The sequence below is a fragment of the Gymnodraco acuticeps genome, unplaced genomic scaffold, assembly GCF_902827175.1.
Source record: "Gymnodraco acuticeps unplaced genomic scaffold, fGymAcu1.1, whole genome shotgun sequence".
Lineage (NCBI taxonomy): Eukaryota > Metazoa > Chordata > Actinopteri > Perciformes > Bathydraconidae > Gymnodraco > Gymnodraco acuticeps.
In genome coordinates, this window is record NW_022991499.1 from 304,557 (window position 1) to 321,233 (window position 16,677).

General features: G+C 43.3%; 1 protein-coding gene across 1 annotated transcript; it reads left to right on the plus strand.

Moving 5' to 3' along the window:
* The first annotated feature begins 350 nt into the window (after nucleotides 1–350).
* On the plus strand, nucleotides 351–15,772 carry LOC117533155 (zinc finger protein GLI4-like). Its single transcript, XM_034196796.1, has 2 exons — nucleotides 351–783; nucleotides 14,015–15,772. The coding sequence occupies exons 1-2, from the start codon at nucleotides 597–599 to the stop codon at nucleotides 15,382–15,384; spliced, it is 1,557 nt and encodes a 518-aa protein (XP_034052687.1). The 5' UTR covers nucleotides 351–596; the 3' UTR covers nucleotides 15,385–15,772.
* The last annotated feature ends 905 nt before the right edge of the window (nucleotides 15,773–16,677 follow it).

A 16,677-nucleotide genomic window follows, 5' to 3' on the forward strand; every position in this document is an offset into this window, starting at 1 on the left:
TTCGTCTTGGTTTGGAAAAGACGAGAGGAGCTGATTTTTGGACAATTCCACCGGAAACCAGGGTTTCTTGTTTACCCAACATGCTAACGGCGAGCCTGAAACACAACTTCCGGTGCTGGCCTTCACAATAAAACCCACGGTTTTCTCTCTTCACCTTTCTCTTCTTACAAATATGATACTACAGGAAGAGGGGGAATACTCTGTTATAGATAAAGGTGTTTCAGGAGAAATAAACAGGTTTCTCTCCGCAGCTCCATGTCTGTGTATCTTAAAGGTCTTTAGGTATTGTTTAAGGGGAAATCATATCCGCTTTTATTTTGAAATCCTCTGCACCGGAAGTGATGGTCCCGCTCCTTCTAGCTTGGAACCAGATCGTGTCTCGTCGGTTCTCTCTCTACATCCATGGTTCTCTCTCGGTGTTCCTGAGGAAGTGTGTGTGAGCAGCTGATCCATCCATCGTCTGTGTGTCTGGATGAACCTCTGACTTTGTGCTCTTTCTTCTGAAGCCTCGGACTCTAGAAGCTAGCTTAGCATGCTAGCTGGTAACACGCTAGCAACACAGAGTGAGAGAAACAGGAAGTGGTGATTTAGTAAACATGAGTGTTGTGCTGCTCTCGTTGGTGAAGCAGCGACTCACTGCAGCTGCTGAAGACATCTTTGTTCTGTTTGAAAGAACGATAGCAGAGTACGAGGAGGAACTGTCTCGTTCAAAACAGGAGAACGAGAGACACCGGAAACTACTGGACGCTGTTTTACAGCCTCAGCTTCAGATCCACAGAGCAGGTCTGTAACCACTATTTCCGTAAAAAAGCCTCGAACCTCGTGCATCAGTACATTTTATTACAGAGGGCGAACATTTATGATTGGTTGAGACTAGTTGGGGAGTGCTTAGACTTTGTTGCACAGACTAGGCTTGTTTGAGACGAGCGAGAACGACGCAGACCTGCGCAATTGCGACCGCCGTCTTGCATGGATGTATAATAAGAACGAATTGTCTGAGCCAAGTCTGGTGGAATAGCACCCACGATCTCTGCGAACGCCGCGGCTCAACAGTAACGCGAGTCGAGGGGTTATACAAAGTCTCTTGGCAACATGACCTCCAATCAGCATTCGGCTGGCCGGTGAAAAGTCCCTCCCTACTCTGTCGCTATCATACGTCATTTGTTTTTGCTAAAGTTTTCTACAGATATAGTGGAAAACCTTCATGATGCTGGTTCCCAGTTATGCGTGAGCGCGGAGCTCACCCTCACGGCCAAGGCCAGAGCCTCAGTAACTCATTGTCTCTACAGTGTCTGCACCTGGCGTTGCTACATTAATATTGCAAGCTAAAACTTTCTCTATGACTTTTCCCTTCGTTTCCTATCCAATCCATCAGAACCTGGGATTAGTGATTTTGTCTATTTATTCCAAAGCCATAGCAACATAAAATGAGCACAATAAGCATATAATGTAATAATAAGAATCAGTCTTGTAATGTTATTTAAAAATAGACTCCACACTGCACATAACCTTTTTAGTGAGTTACTCAGATGAGTACCAGGAGACAGCGTTTGGTACTCACCCCACACGAAGCGTGGTCCTCCTCAGTGTCTCCTTCACTGTCCTCTATTCACACTTATTGCATGCTAGATGATGAAGATGCATGCACCTCCCTGTCTCTTTTTAAGCCTCCGATTTGCTTTCTCCAAAACTTGTTGCCAAAACTGTGAAGTCCTTGCATTTCCTGAGGCCAAGTTGAAGGATCAAATACTAAGAAATGATCACATGACTGGAAGTCAGATCTGATTTCAGATGTGGGAAGTCACTAAGTACACTTCTTCAAGTACTCTACTTCAGTACAATTTTGAGATATTTGTACTTTACTTGACTTTGATGCTACTGTGTATTTCTACTCCACTACAGTTCAGAGGTACATGGTGTACTTCTACTCCACTACATCTATTTAATACCTTTAGTTACTTCACAGATGTGGATGAATGATGTGAAATATAATCAAGTGTTAAATCAGACTTTAGTTCCACCTGGAGTAAATCCACAAGCTACCCTGCAGTAGGGCTGTCCCTAATAACAACATTTCGGGCTCCGGATATTTGGTAGTAATCAGCAGCGAATATTCGGCCCGCGGGGGGGGTTGCGTAGTAATCAGCTGCGTACCGCTTCAACACGTGTATTTCGGTTTTATTTGCAGCATTCATTTTGTTATTCTACAGTATTGTTGTTTAATTTTGTTAATGTATACATTGTGTTTGTTACTTTCATTGCAGTTGTGTATGTCTTAAGTATCATTTGGCTTGGCTTTCTATTTTTTATGGACATGCTTTTATTTTGAAGGAGAGTTAGCGCTGTTGACAGGATGTTGTTGTTGCTATGGAAACAACGTGACGGAGATTAATGGAGAAAAGCTATATCTACATATAGGGATGGGTATCGTTGGGATTTTATCGATACCGGTATTTTTCGATACTCTTATCGATACTTTTCAATAATTTGGTGCTCAAAATTATAGACATGGATACAAGATGTGAAGATTAAACAGTCATTTTGTAAAATAACTATAACCATGCGCACCTCCGCCAAAAAAAGAGCACCGGGTCATTTGAAAAAAGGCGCAAAAAAACATTTTTGACCGTTGGGGCTCATCTTAATTTTCGGCCTTGATGTAACAATATTCATAATTAAGTAAATGTAACACCCTTTTCACCCCGGTTACACGTTTAATTTGCCCTGTACGATGGGCGCTGTAAGTGATGAAAATGGGGGATGTTGGCTTATCTGGCACCTGCAGCTCACAGCCAAAGTGCGAGTGAGCGTGGGAGCCATGGATGTATAATTAGAACGGTGGGAGCGAGGGAGGGTGCAACGGTACCGGCGCTGTTGTTATTAGCATCTGGTGCTAATCTGTGTTCACCTCTGCATGTGTGTTCTGTGTTCCCCTCTGCATGTGTGTTCAGTGCCGTGTGTCTGGCAAATAAAAGACCCCCTCAAAAGTTACGGTTTATTTCATTTTAAGGATGAGCACCAAGCAACATCTCCAGGTGCTCCTTTGAGAACCAGGGCAAAAAAGTTATGTGCACCCCTGTGTATAACTTACATTAGCTTCTCAGAAGCAGACAAAACTAAATCAAATAACTTAAAGGTCCTGGCTCGCCCTTTCATGCTTGTTGAGGTTTCCCCTCAGACAGAGGATGAAAAGAGGCATTTTTTTAAACATTTTTTAACATTTGTAAATCAGTTACATCTACATCCAGACATTTCAAACTGACAACCTAGCTCGACAAGAGATCCTTAACACATTGTCCTACAGCAGGGGTGTCAAACTCAATTTCATCGCGGGCCACATTAGAATTATGGTTGCACTCAAAGGGCCAGTGGTAACTTTAAGACTATATAAATATACATAGATAAATATACAATAATGTATTATTTTACACTATTGCCTCTTCATTGGATTTTTATCAGATAGGGTAATAACTTCATAATTAACTACGTCTGAAAAGCAGAAGTCTAGGGAAAATAATTGCAAGTCTCTTCATTACGCATGTCACAAAATGAGATGCATTGTGGGACATGTAGTTTATGGGCAACGTTCTCCTGTAAAGCGGCACATAACATTATAATAAACTCATTATATTCATTGTAAGCTCTTGCAGGGCCACATAAAATGAAGTGGCGGGCCGGATTTGGCCCCTGGGCCTTGAGTTTGACACCCCTGTCCTACAGTGACATCATGCAAAACTGTGATTTGAAGAAATTGGTAAAAAGGCAAAGATGGCAAAAAGATAAAGGCGAATGCGTATATTATTCTGGATTGTACTTTTAAATCATCACAAAATAAATTATGTGCTGAACTGAAACACGTCAACATGTGTCTGAAGGTTTAAACATAGAACAACGTATTTGAGCTTAAAATATGTCAATTCCTAGAAAACGACCAACAATTGCTGAACCATACATTGAAACATTGACCTTTAACAACATTTAAATGCAGTTTTTCAATTCACAATGACATCTGTAAGTTTAACTGGTTTATAAAGCATTAAATGAAAGGCCACATTATTATAGGTGTAGGAGCTCACATTAAAACACTGTCAGTATTAACAAACTAAAACAAGACAAGGCAATGTGCCTGCAAGACTGCACTCAGGTAAACAAAACATATTACATATTACCCGTGCGCAGCAGCTAACCTGCCTGCGAGCCTTCGCTCAGGTCACATTTACACACGGCGCGGCTGAAGCCCGCTAGCACTATTAGCACTAGCAGTATCGCTAGCAGCCACATCGTTAGGCTGTCAAATACGCTGCACCGTTTTAGATTCAATGAGTGTCTCGTTTGCAAATGCTTCATTAAGTTGCTCGTGTTACCCCCTTTACAAGCAACTAATTGAGTACATAGATTGCACCTTGCACTATCGCCACTACATTTTTTAAAGTGCACCCAGACCATCGATCGCTTCGCTCTGTCCGCCATGCCGGCGGGAATCTCACAACAATAATAAGAGCGCGGTTGAGAGAGATGACGAGTGGCATTTACAGTGGCCAATCAGAGGGGTCTCAAACCGGATACATCACACGGGATGAGGGTTCCCAACCAACCAGAATGGTTTAAAGTTAAACTAAGGAAGTAGACGTAACACATCTACCGATAGCAGCACCGCTTGTCCAGCGGCTTAACAATACCGATACCGTCCAATCAGGTACCGGTATTGACTTAGTGCCGGTTCTCGATACCCATCCATCCCTATCTACATATAAAGACGGAGAAAGTAAACGATAAAGTTTATGGTTAAGTGTTGGCACCCCCCGAAATGGACCAATCTGCACAATCCCTACTTTTACTGTCGCTACTTTAACTATATTTTGATGAGAATACTTTTATACTTTTACTTGTGTAACATTTTGAATGCAGGACTTGTACTGTAACAGAGTATTCCTATACAAGATCTGAGTACTTCTTCCACCTCTGTCTGATTTCAAACTCTTCCATTAACGCCGTGGATAAGTTTGCAACTGTGTGTTTTACTCCACTTTGTTGTAAATAAAACTGCAGCAGCTTGACCACAGAGGATGAACGTTGTGATCAGCTGATTTTGCGCAGTTCTCCAGTGTGTGCGCGGAGCACAGAATGTGCACAGGGGAGTCTCCCCCTGCAGCCAGTTGGCGGAGTTTTGGCACAATTCTGTTGTTCATACCGACGTTAACCCGGTCTGTGCACACGGTGAACAACTCTGTTGTCCAGTGATCTAAGCTTCTGCCTCCCGTTACGGCCCGTCCACACAGCGGCGTGCGTTGAAAGCTTCACCATTCACTTTGAATGGGGTGACGTCACTTTTCACCAAACTGCATTGTGAGAAGTGGAGCGTTGCTGGCGTGGCTCGCTGCAAAAGTTGAGCAATGTTCAACTTTTGAAGCCTCGGCAGAAGCGTCAGCCAATCGAATCATATGCCAGTACAAGCTCTAGCCAATCAAACCGCTGCTTGTGTGTCAGGGGCGGGAGATTCATGTGATTGGTTGTTGGTCGAGTTTCAGACACGCCCGCCGGCAAGCTTCAACACACGCCGCTGTGTGGACGGGCCGTAAAGCTTCACAGGTCCGTCGGTTATGTCCTGCGCGGCCAGCCCCAGTTCAATCAGTCAAAGAAAGTCAGAAGATTTTTTGCAGGGAGCGAAACGGCAACGTAGCTGCTTGATGTCTTTGTTTTTTTTACATGTATATTAGTTTACTCCATTGAGTGTTGACAAGAAACACGTGTAGACGAAATATGTGTTTTAATGTTTTGAGGTACGCAAAGGTGCGTCGTGACACAAGTGACGTTATGCAATTCAATTTTTGTCGTGCATGCGTACCAGTGCACCCCTGATTATATTATTGAGGGAGAATTGTCCGGGGCTACAGGCCAGGCGACGCCACTGGTATAGACCAAGGGTGTAACTTGGGTTTGAGAAGTCGGGGGGACACAAAACTGTGTTTCTGTGGGTCCTTCGCAACGAAAAACGTTCTCGATTTGAATCCCATTACTGCCTTTCTACAAATATGGTGCTAAAAAAATCCAAGACAAATGTGTTGTGTATATAATGAGTGTGCAAATGTATCTAGTATCCTTGTCAACCTGGTTTATTTGGGGGTAGACCTCACATCCTCTCGGGCAGCAGTTTTCAAAGTGTGAGGCACACCTCCCCTGGGGGGCGCCAGAGAGCTTCAGGGGAGACGCAGCGTGAGAAAATAAATAACGAGAACAAGACGAGTAAAGTGACACTTGCACACTTGTCTGTGGAGACCGAGTTCCCCCACCTCGCCAAAAGGGCTGTAAAAGTGCTCATTCCCTTCATCTCCACCTACCTGTGTGAGTGCAGGTTTTCCGCATTGACTTTTATCAAAAGCAAGTGCCGGTCAAGGCTGCAGCCAGAGGATGATCTGCGTTTATTCCTGTGTGCATCAAAGATGCAGAATGAATGAATGAAAACTTTATTACAGACTCAGGGTCCAGATAAAAGACAAGGCATTACATATAATAAATTACATACACAGCATAAAACAAATTCATAGTTTAAGAATAATTTAAATCAGTGTCCTACAAAGAGACAACTATACCAATGTCTCCACAGCTGCGATTGGCAGCGTGCACTAAGCCTTATGTTCGATAAGGCTAAGAGGATTTCATTATCAGTCATTAAGCCGGCAAATACATGAGACTTCTTCAAACAGCTTGTAGAGTATTGACTCCTGCAGCCACAAACATTTCACTTGCACTAGACCAGAGGTGCCCAGTACGTCGACCGCGGGGGCAATGCTGGTAGATCGCGAGTCATTCGTAAAAAAAAAAATCCAGCCCCGTTAAAATAGACAAAGCAGGTTTTGATCCATCCTTCCTTGGCCTCCCTGCCACTTAATTCAGGAGTTTACTTGATTGACAGAAAAAGAGACCTATCGCTTTCCAGTCTGTTAACCCAGAATGCAAAGCGATACAAAATCAGTCAAGTCCCGGGAAAACTCAAAGTAAGTTAAAGAGACTAACCCCCTAATCCCACCAGGAGCGTCTGCGCTGCGCTGCGGCGTTTTTAGTGTTCGCGGCCACTCTAGTCAATGGGTGCTATTCCACCAGACACGCTGCGCCGCGGCTCGAAGCGTCCCAGAAGCTCCTCGCCGCAAGGAATTTCTAAAATATAGGATGAATCCTATTTTTGACGCGGCGCAGTGCGGCGCAGGCAGGAAGTGGAATGTTCATCCAACAACTGCGAGGCTGCACACACGACGCTCCGCTTCCGCAACGTTTTGAAACGCGCCTGGTGGGTTAGGACGCAGAAGGAGGTCGCAGAAGGAGGTCGCAGCGCGGCGCAGACGCTTCCAGTGGGATCAGGGGGTAACAAGAGACAAACAACTAAATGAGTGCGGGACCGAGCAAGAAGCTAAAGACAAACCACTTCCACCCAGAATGGGAGGAAGAATATTTGTTTGTGATGTCACATTCAAAGCCTTATTTGTAAAGCAAGCGTCGCTCTGCCAAAGAAAGGTAACGTGGAAAGGCATTATCGGAGTGTTCACAAGGCATATGACAGCGACTTGCCTCCGAGTAGCGAGTTGAGAAAGAGAAAGGTCATGTATTATTGCTACACAAACATTATCTCGCAGTCTTAGTGTCGCCAACTCGTTTCTAATATGCATAAAGACAAAACAAATGCGTCTATGGTCGGTGTATTTTCGATCTTTCCAATCCAGACGAGATCTCTCCACCGTCTGTGCGCGAGGGGGCGGGGCAGTTTACACACACGCGGCTGCTCCATGCAGCAACACACGGAGGAGATGGCGGAGAGAAGCACTCCAAGGTGTGGTTAAATGTTACCCGTCTTGATGTGGACAATGCTCCTTGCCAAGAGAGTTCAGCATGTGAGGGCGGGAACACGAGCAATTTGTCTAAACATTTAGTAAAAGTGCTCCACATCCAGACGGAGGAATGCACCGGGTTCGACCGTCTTTCTAGCAGCTCTGCAGCCCCATCCACGAGTAACGGCCCGTCCACACAGCAGCTTTGAACAAATCTTGAAAATCTTGGAGCTGGGCGTGTCTGACAGCTTGGGGATTTTTTGCGAGCAACACGACCAACAACCAATCACATGAATCTCCCGCCCCCGACATACAAAGCAAAAAAAAACGGGGATTTTATGCGAGCAATATATATATATATATAAACTCCCCAAACAGGCGAAAACCTACCAGTTTCACCCACTGTCTCTGCCTCCTCCCTCCATGCCTCGCTCCTCCGGTTTGTATCCCGGTAAATAGTCTGGTCGTAAAGAACCGGGTGATTTGCTACCGTAATTTCTCGTTTGGAATATGAGGAAATGAACTGTGGTCTGGCTCTCCCTGCTTACACGCGGTTTGATTGGCTAGAGCTTCTACTGTCAGATTTGCATAAACGGGTTTGATTGGCTGACGCTTCCAGCTCAGCTTCAAAAGTTGAACATTGCTCAACTTTTGAATCCTGAACATCCTGGAAATCCTGTAAATCTTCGCTTCGCTCCCCCACAATGCAGTTCGGCGACAAGCGAGGCAAAGTGACGTCATCCCCATTCAAAGTCAATGGGCAGAGAAGCGTTGGAAGCGGTGGAAGAATCGTCTAAAGCTGCTGTGTGGACGGGCCGTAACGTTTCCACGTCAGGTGTTCTGTATGCTAGCAGCAACACACGGAGTTAACTACATTATACAAACATGGGTTAATGATTAGAGGAAACTGAGTTAGTTAAAGTTTCAGCTATTCTGTTTACAGTTCTGTCATCAGATTATTTACTACGATTTGTTAAAACATTGTTGTTTCTTTTGATGTGAAATATTATTTATTTTATTTAAATAAAAAGCAATGTTAATTTTGTAAACAATTTGTTAAGTTAATAATATATGTATTTTTGAATCAAGTATTCATCTTTATTGTCTTGTTAGTTTCCACATGCCTAAAACAACCTCAAGCTACATCTAAAAGTTGATGGCTAAATAAGAGCGATTGAGAAATTGTGCAAGGCATACAGTAATAGTCCGAATAGTCGATTAATCGTTTCATTAATCGATAGATTAATCGATTATCAAATGAGTCGTTTGTTGCAGCCCTATTGTAGTTATCCCATGTATAAATAAAACGTGTTATTCAGCAACCCTTGCAATTGGGGATTTTATTTTTGGTTGGTAGACCTCTGTGAGCTGGTCATTTCAAAAGTAGCTCACCAGCCAAAAAAGTGTGGGCACCCCTGTGCTAGACCATCGAGGTCTCTTCAGCAATATTCTCATGGCATCAATATGAGCTACTTGAAGTTTCCGTAAACTTGCTTTTCTGTAGTTTGACCACAGATGAGCCGTTTAGAGCGGTGTGCAATATGCTCTGAACAGAGACATCTTCACTCCATCTGTACACGCACCAAACTCACGTAGGAGAATGTTTGCTTGCCTATAAATATCTTCATCTGTCATTTGTTCTGTAATAAAGTGTCCAAGATATTTTAACTTATTACAGACACTAAGATTAATATCAGACAATTTAAAATCAGGACATTTATCTTCTTTGGTTCTAAAGATCATGACAGCACTCTTGCTGGCGTTGTATTTGATGTCATGCTCCACACCATACACAGAGCAAACAGCAAGAAGCTGCTGGAGACCAGCACTAGATGGACTCAGCTCAACAACATCATCTGCATACATAATACGGTTCACTAGAGTGCTACCAAGCATGCATCCAGTATTACAGGCTCTCAGCCGCTTGGACAGATCATCAATATAGAGGTTACAAAGAACTGGGGACATCATTCCACCTTGCCTGACACCATTGCTAACCCCAAATGGGGCTGAGACCCTATTGCCCCATTTGACTTGCATAGTCTGGTGGCCACACACACACACACACACACACACACACACACACACACACACACACACCAGTAGACCAGAACTCTCACAATGTATTTGGGCACCCCTCTTTGACTCAGCTTAACAAATAACGTCCTATGATTAACACGATGAAAGGCTTTAGAAGCATCAATGAAACACATAAGAACTGAGGAGTTATTACCTCTATATTTGTTGACCAGTTCCTTTAAGGCGTATATACACAGGTCAGTGCCATGTCTAGCCTTAAAGCCAAACTGGTTATCAGCAGACTCATTGTTCCCACTAAAGTAGGGGTGAGTGTAATAAGGAGGCAAAGTTGACGTTCAGTATGTTGCCGGGAGCATATTAGGGTGTATCCACGATGTTAAAAAGGAAAAAAAAACGTGTTGAGAACACGGCGTGCGAAAATATACGGGTCGTGCTGCAGCTAGATTTGCCTGTCCTCTGTAAGAAGGTGTCGGCGACTGACATGCAAGGAAGAATGGCTGTCCACAGGCTGTTCCAACTTTAACAACTTTAATAACTTCCAGGGCAGTGAATTGAACATGCAATTGTAATTGGGTGTGTGTTATATGTTCATGCACGGACATGCATGTTCCACAGCACACAAACTGAACAACACTCAATTGTCCGATCGCTACCAGTGTCTGCGATCTTGTTATAACAACAACAAGTGCACGTTACTGATGCAATATGGTTGAGACCATTCGGGCTTATTCTGGAGGGGTGCAGGAATAGTCCAAGTAGTGGGGGAGTTTCATACAATATGTTTAAAACATAAAGAAAAAAAGTTATTGTTTAATGTTTTAAGGAGGTGACGCTACTCGGCCAAAACACGATAGATTCAAACACCGAGACGAGACAAGAGGAGAGAAACAGTCTTCATTTTCTCTTACTGGACCTCTTTGAAATGCAATTGAATACCCCTGCATTATAGCAACAACAACAACAACAACAACAATAATAATAATAATAATAATAATAATAGCAATAATAGCAATAATAATTGGGAGTGGGGGCGCGGCTGTTTTGTTCTCTGAGGGGAGGCTCACCTTCCCACACTTTGAAAAATGTTTTGATTTTTAATTTCGTAAGCTCTTTAAGTGAATAATAACGTTTCTATCAGGTTCCTATCAGCCTGTCACTCAGTGTTTTCAGGGAGGGGCGGGGTTTGGAGGAACAGAGGAGAGACGGTGATCGCAGAAGCTTTCCTCCCGCCTTCACAAACTTTACACACGCATTTATCGTATGAAAATAGCAAGAGGACATTTATACTCTGCAATCCAAGACTTTATTAAATCCACCTGACATGATTGTAAAAGTAGAGTTTTAAAAACAAAACGTAAATCCACGTGTGTCTCTGAGCCGCAGCGGCACGGCCTGATTCAGAGCGGGTCATTCTGTCTCTGGTGCTGGGCTGGTGTTGCTTGTGTTGGTGGAGAAAGCTGCTCCGTGTTTGGGGCATGGATGTATAATAAATGGTTAGGTCACTTCTGTTCCCTGATCTCTGTGTCACCGACCGATTTGATATTCGTGTGACAGAAAGAAAACAACCAAAAAAACATGTTATACACAGCCGCGGCCAGAAAATCAGGAAGCAACGTCAGGATTTTGACAAAATGTGTTCGAATTTAAGTGAGAATGTTTTGATTTTAAGAACATTCTGAGGTTTTCTGAAAAGGCCAGCATTTAAAGATATTCTGAAAAACTCAGGATTTTGAGAAGAAAATCAGAATGTTTAGATCATTGGTCTTAGTTATTGGTCTTATGTAGGGATGGTCTGAAATGTATTGATTCTGATTCTTATTGATTCCCTGTTTTGATTCCAAAATTGTAAAAGAAAGAGGTCAAACGTTTGGATGGACAAACATATCTTTATTCTTTTAAGCTTTAACTGAAATTTTTACAAATAAAAAAATGTATGCAATACAAATGTATTGCACAATAGCTGTGCTTTATTTTAACTGAGCTATGCCAGTGGCAAGCTATTAACTTGCCACAGGCATTGCACTGTGGCAAGTTAATAATTGCACCTTGTCTTTTTCTTTATTAGTGTAGTGGAGCCACACTTTAGAGCAGTGGTCCCCAAACTAAGGCCCGCGGGCCGGGTACGGTCCGCCTCCACATTTGGCCCGGCCCCCTGAACAATACCAGAGACGCATTATGATTTTCTTTTTTTTTTTCTTTTTTTTTTTTCAGTCTGGCCACGCGAATCCTAGACTAGCCCCTGTCAAAATGTTGTGACCTGCTCTATCGAAATCAGTCGCATTGACCTGAAGACACCTTTTGAGTTGTATACACTGTTGGAAAGAGGATATTCCTAGCTTTCTAATGATATCAGGATTGTTTTTGTACTTCAAATATTAAGCGAAATATGTCACATTATATAATGACTGTCACCGAGTCATCATTTTGAGAAAAAGGCCTTCAAAGTTGTCTCTTCTCTGGAATCCATCGATCTGATTGATTATTAGCGGAGCAAATGATCAAAATACTACCGAGGGAAGATATTTTCGTTTGGAGGGGAAGCTTGCGAGTGTGTGTGTATACGTGTGTGTGTGAGTGTGTGTGCTTGTGTAATTTTGCGTTTGTGTGTATTGTGTTTGTTTCCCGGGGAAAACACTCACGAGAAACACCGGCTGTTGTTGTGCCTGCCATTCTCCGCTTGTAATTATGCCGAAGCTTCAAAGTTGTATTTATCATCTGAATTTGCCGAAACAAGTTTAATATTCTGAAAGCCAAGACTTTGTTTAATTGAAATTTAATTGTAGCGGAATTTTAGTAAAGTTATGTTTGATTAAGTACGCCAAATCTCCACCCTCCATAATGCTTCATTTGCTTGATAATTTCTAACGGCGGTGATGACAGTTACAGTATTAAAACTGATGTTGATGTGATTTGATTGGATGGCAGTGTCCAATCAAATCGCCAGCCGCCAGCCGCCTCTGAAGGGAAGCAAGAGGCGGCTGGCTTCCCTTGGCATGGCCCTGACCAATCACAGGTTGGCAGGGGCATCACGTGGGCCTCATCTGATTGGTCAATCCCTCCATTTTTTTTCACCAAAGGAAGCCAGATTCGGCTGGCCTCCTCTCGCAACAGAGAGTGCAATCTACTGTTTCACCATAACATCTAGAGGGGCGCTATTTCACTCTTTTTAAAATACTCAATGAGAATGGGGGAGAGACGGCCGGCAGCAACACACAGCAAAGGAGAATTATCGAAACAAAACAAAGTGTTTTTATTTATTTATTTAAATTATAACTACAATCCGAAAAAACAGGGGAAGCCTGGCTTCCCTTGGCCTCCGGGAGAAAACGCCACTGACCCAGAGAGGGTTATTTGGTTATTATTTATTTCATAAATAGTGTTATTTATTTCATTAATAGTGTTATTATTTATTTCCTGACTTTTTTTCTGTGAAGATCCCGGAAAGGGTTATTAATATTTGGTTATGTGTGGCTTTCTAGAAAACAATAAATGTTTACGTTTAGACACCCATGCGATCGTCACACTTTTTCTTTTACAAACTGACCCGGCCCCCATCAGAGAAGGGAAAAGTTATGTGGCCCTCACAGGAAAAAGTTTGGGGACCCCTGCTTTAGAGCGTTTACCGCGAACCATCTTTGGTGTTATGATGTGGCTGAGCTCGTGAACTGTCTACGGGAGGGCGGGGGGAGCTTCGCTACGGGGCAACAGTGGACCTCTGTCGCCTGTCAGCACAAAGTTAAGGGCGGTGCCGGCCGTCAGCGAACCGAGCCAGCCGTTCTGTGATTCTCCAGAACACACAGATGGCCAGTCCGCCCCTGCTCACCCTTTATTCTACCAGGTCGCCGCGGCGCAGACGGACCCGGTAGAATACAGGGTCGACCGCGTTTAGGAACCGTTAAGCAGGACCGATTTTTTTTCCTTTTTTTTACACTCCTTGAACGGCAGACGCCTTGCTAAGCGGCAGTGAAACTATGTTTTAGACCAGCTACCGTACTAACTCACCTATTGTCCTGAAACTCTCCAGGACATCTGGAAAAAGGTGTAATTGACAGACTATTGAGCCAACACAAATACACAGTGGGCGGAACATCGTGGTTAGATTTCAAATTCGAATACTCAACAGTTTCTCTGAATGTGTTTCCTGTTTCCTGCAGACGTCCATCAGCTGGTGGTGGTTAAAGAAGAGGTTCCCCCTCAACAGCAGGAGTGGAGCTCCAGTCTGGACCAGGAGGACCCAGAGCCCCCCCCACACATTAAAGAGGAACAGGAGGAACTCTGGAGCAGTCAGGAGGGAGAGCAGCTTCAAGGGCTGGAGGAGGCTGATATCACCAAGTCCACATTCACTCCTGTCCCTGTGAAGAGTGAAGATGATGAAGAGAAACCTCAGTCCTCTCAGCTTCATCAAAGACAAACTGAACACCTGGAAACAGAAGCTGATGGAGAGGACTGTGGAGGACCAGAACCAGCCAGGAACTCAGATCCAGAGAGACATTTACAACCAGAGACTGAGGACAACCCTGGAGACTCTTCTGAACCGGACACTGAAGACAACCCTGGAGACTCTTCTATACCTGACACTGGAGACTCTTCTGAACCTGAGACTGAAGACAGTGCTGATTGGAAGAAGACCAGAGAACCAGGTTCAAAGTCTCAGAGAAATAAAAAAGACCCGGTCAGTGATTCAAGACGTAGGACTGGAAAGAAACACTTTAGATGCTCTCAGTGTGCGAAAAGATTTGGCCGCAAGTCAAGTCTGAATAGACATATCATAATTCATACCGGAGAGAAACCATTTACCTGCATAATTTGTGAGAAATCTTTTGCGGAGAGAAGAGATTTAATGACACACATGAGAATCCACACAGGACAGAAACCGTTCAGCTGTTCAGTCTGTAAGAAATCCTTTCCAAAGAGAGGACATTTCCAACGACACATGAGAATACACACAGGAGAGAAACCATTTAGCTGCTTAATTTGTGAGAAATCTTTTGCAGATCGTGGGAATTTAATTGCACACGTGAGAATCCACACTGGAGAGAAACCATTCAGCTGCTCAGTCTGTAAGAAATCTTTTTCAGAGAGAAGAGATTTACAGAGACACATGAGAATCCACACAGGAGAGAAACCGTTCAGCTGCTCGGTCTGTGAGAAATCTTTTACACAGAGAGGAGATTTAAAGAGACATATGAGAATCCACACAGGAGAGAAACCATTCAGCTGCAGTGTTTGTGAAAAAAGATTCACCTGGAGTCGTCAGGTCAAAAAACATGAATGTGTTGGTCGTCAGTCCTCACAGCTTCATCAAACTCAAACTAAGGAGGACAGAGAGGCAGAGCCTCCAGCCAGCAGCTCAGCTGAACACATGGAAACAGAAGCTGATGGAGAGGACTGTGGAGGACCAGAACCAGCCAGGAACTCAGATCCAGAGAGACATTTACAACCAGAGACTGAGGACAACCCAGGAGACTCTTCTGAACCTGACATTTTCCAAGTCAAATCTGCAACAAAAAAAGAGGACAATTAATTAGTCCTTCGACAATTCATATGAGAAAAATCTGTCTGTATAAACTCTGTTTGACAATGTTCATACATGACTTAATCTAAACTCCATCATTATCAACAGAAGTTTTGAATATGTTTAATGTTTTTGTCATACTACTTTTCTGATGTGTACTATAACCACTGACTGATTAATCTGCAGTAGTTTCTCTAATAATCTGTTTGTTTAATGAAATGTTGTGACTTTAAACTTCCATTGGGATGTTGTTGATAGTTCCTGTTGAGTTATCAGTCTGTTCTGGTCTAAAAGAAGAACCAATGACTTATTGATATAGAGAATGTGTACGATGTTTTCAGTTTGATTCTGTTTATATCATCAAACCAAACTAAAAGAAAAAGGCCTTTGAAACAGACTCGCATTCCTGCATATTGTTTGTGTTTTGCAGCAGATTACAATCAGCTCATTTAGAGTTCAATCAATGTTTATTTATAGCCCAATATCACAAATGTTACATTTGTCTCAGTGGACTTCACAGTTTGTACAGAATATCAGTATGACAATACGACACCCTCTGTCCTTAGACCCTCTGTCCTTAGACCCTCACATCGTACAAGGAAAAACTTCCAGAGAAAACCCACAGTTTAAAGGAAAACATGGGAGAAACCTCAGGGAGAGCAACAGAGGAGGGATCCCTCTCCCAGGATTGACAGACGTGCCGTGTGTAAATTGAAAAGATAATACATTTTACAGCATAGGCAGTCTAAATGTTTGAAAATGCATGCATGTGCATGTGTCTATAAGAAGATGAATCCACGAGGATGTCAACAATCCTGTGGGAGCCATCAGGGAAGTAGTATGATGAAAGTCAGGCAGGACCACAGAGACAGGTTCAGCCACGATTCGAAATGCAGGACTCAGATCAGGACTCAGGATAGAGGATCCAGGACACAGGACCACAGCAACAGTATCAGCCTCGACTCAGGATCCCGCCGTAGATAGACACAAAAAATAAATTTGGGGAAGCTGGGTTATTCGGAACATGACAGTACACAGGTACAGACCAAAGTTCCTGTTAGCCGGTAATTACCGGACTATGACCGGTAAAATATGCTGAAGACCGGCAAATCTAAATCTCTCTGGTCAAAATAATTTCCCTTTAGCGCAATACCGCATCAGTGGCGCAACTTGCGCCACTTATGTGACAGACAAAAGAGTATGTGACAGACAAGAATAGTCATTCTAATGTCTAACACTTAATGTGGAGAAAGAGATGTCCTGTATGGGTTTATTGTGCGTTGATCTGTTGGTAATGCCTTG

Coding starts and splice junctions, on each gene's coding strand:
- LOC117533155 (XM_034196796.1), top strand. CDS start 597: ATGAGTGTTGTGCTGCTCTCGTTGGTGAAGCAGCGACTCACTGCAGCT. Junction 784..14,014: donor GCTTCAGATCCACAGAGCAG/GTCTGTAACCAC, acceptor TGTTTCCTGCAG/ACGTCCATCAGCTGGTGGTG.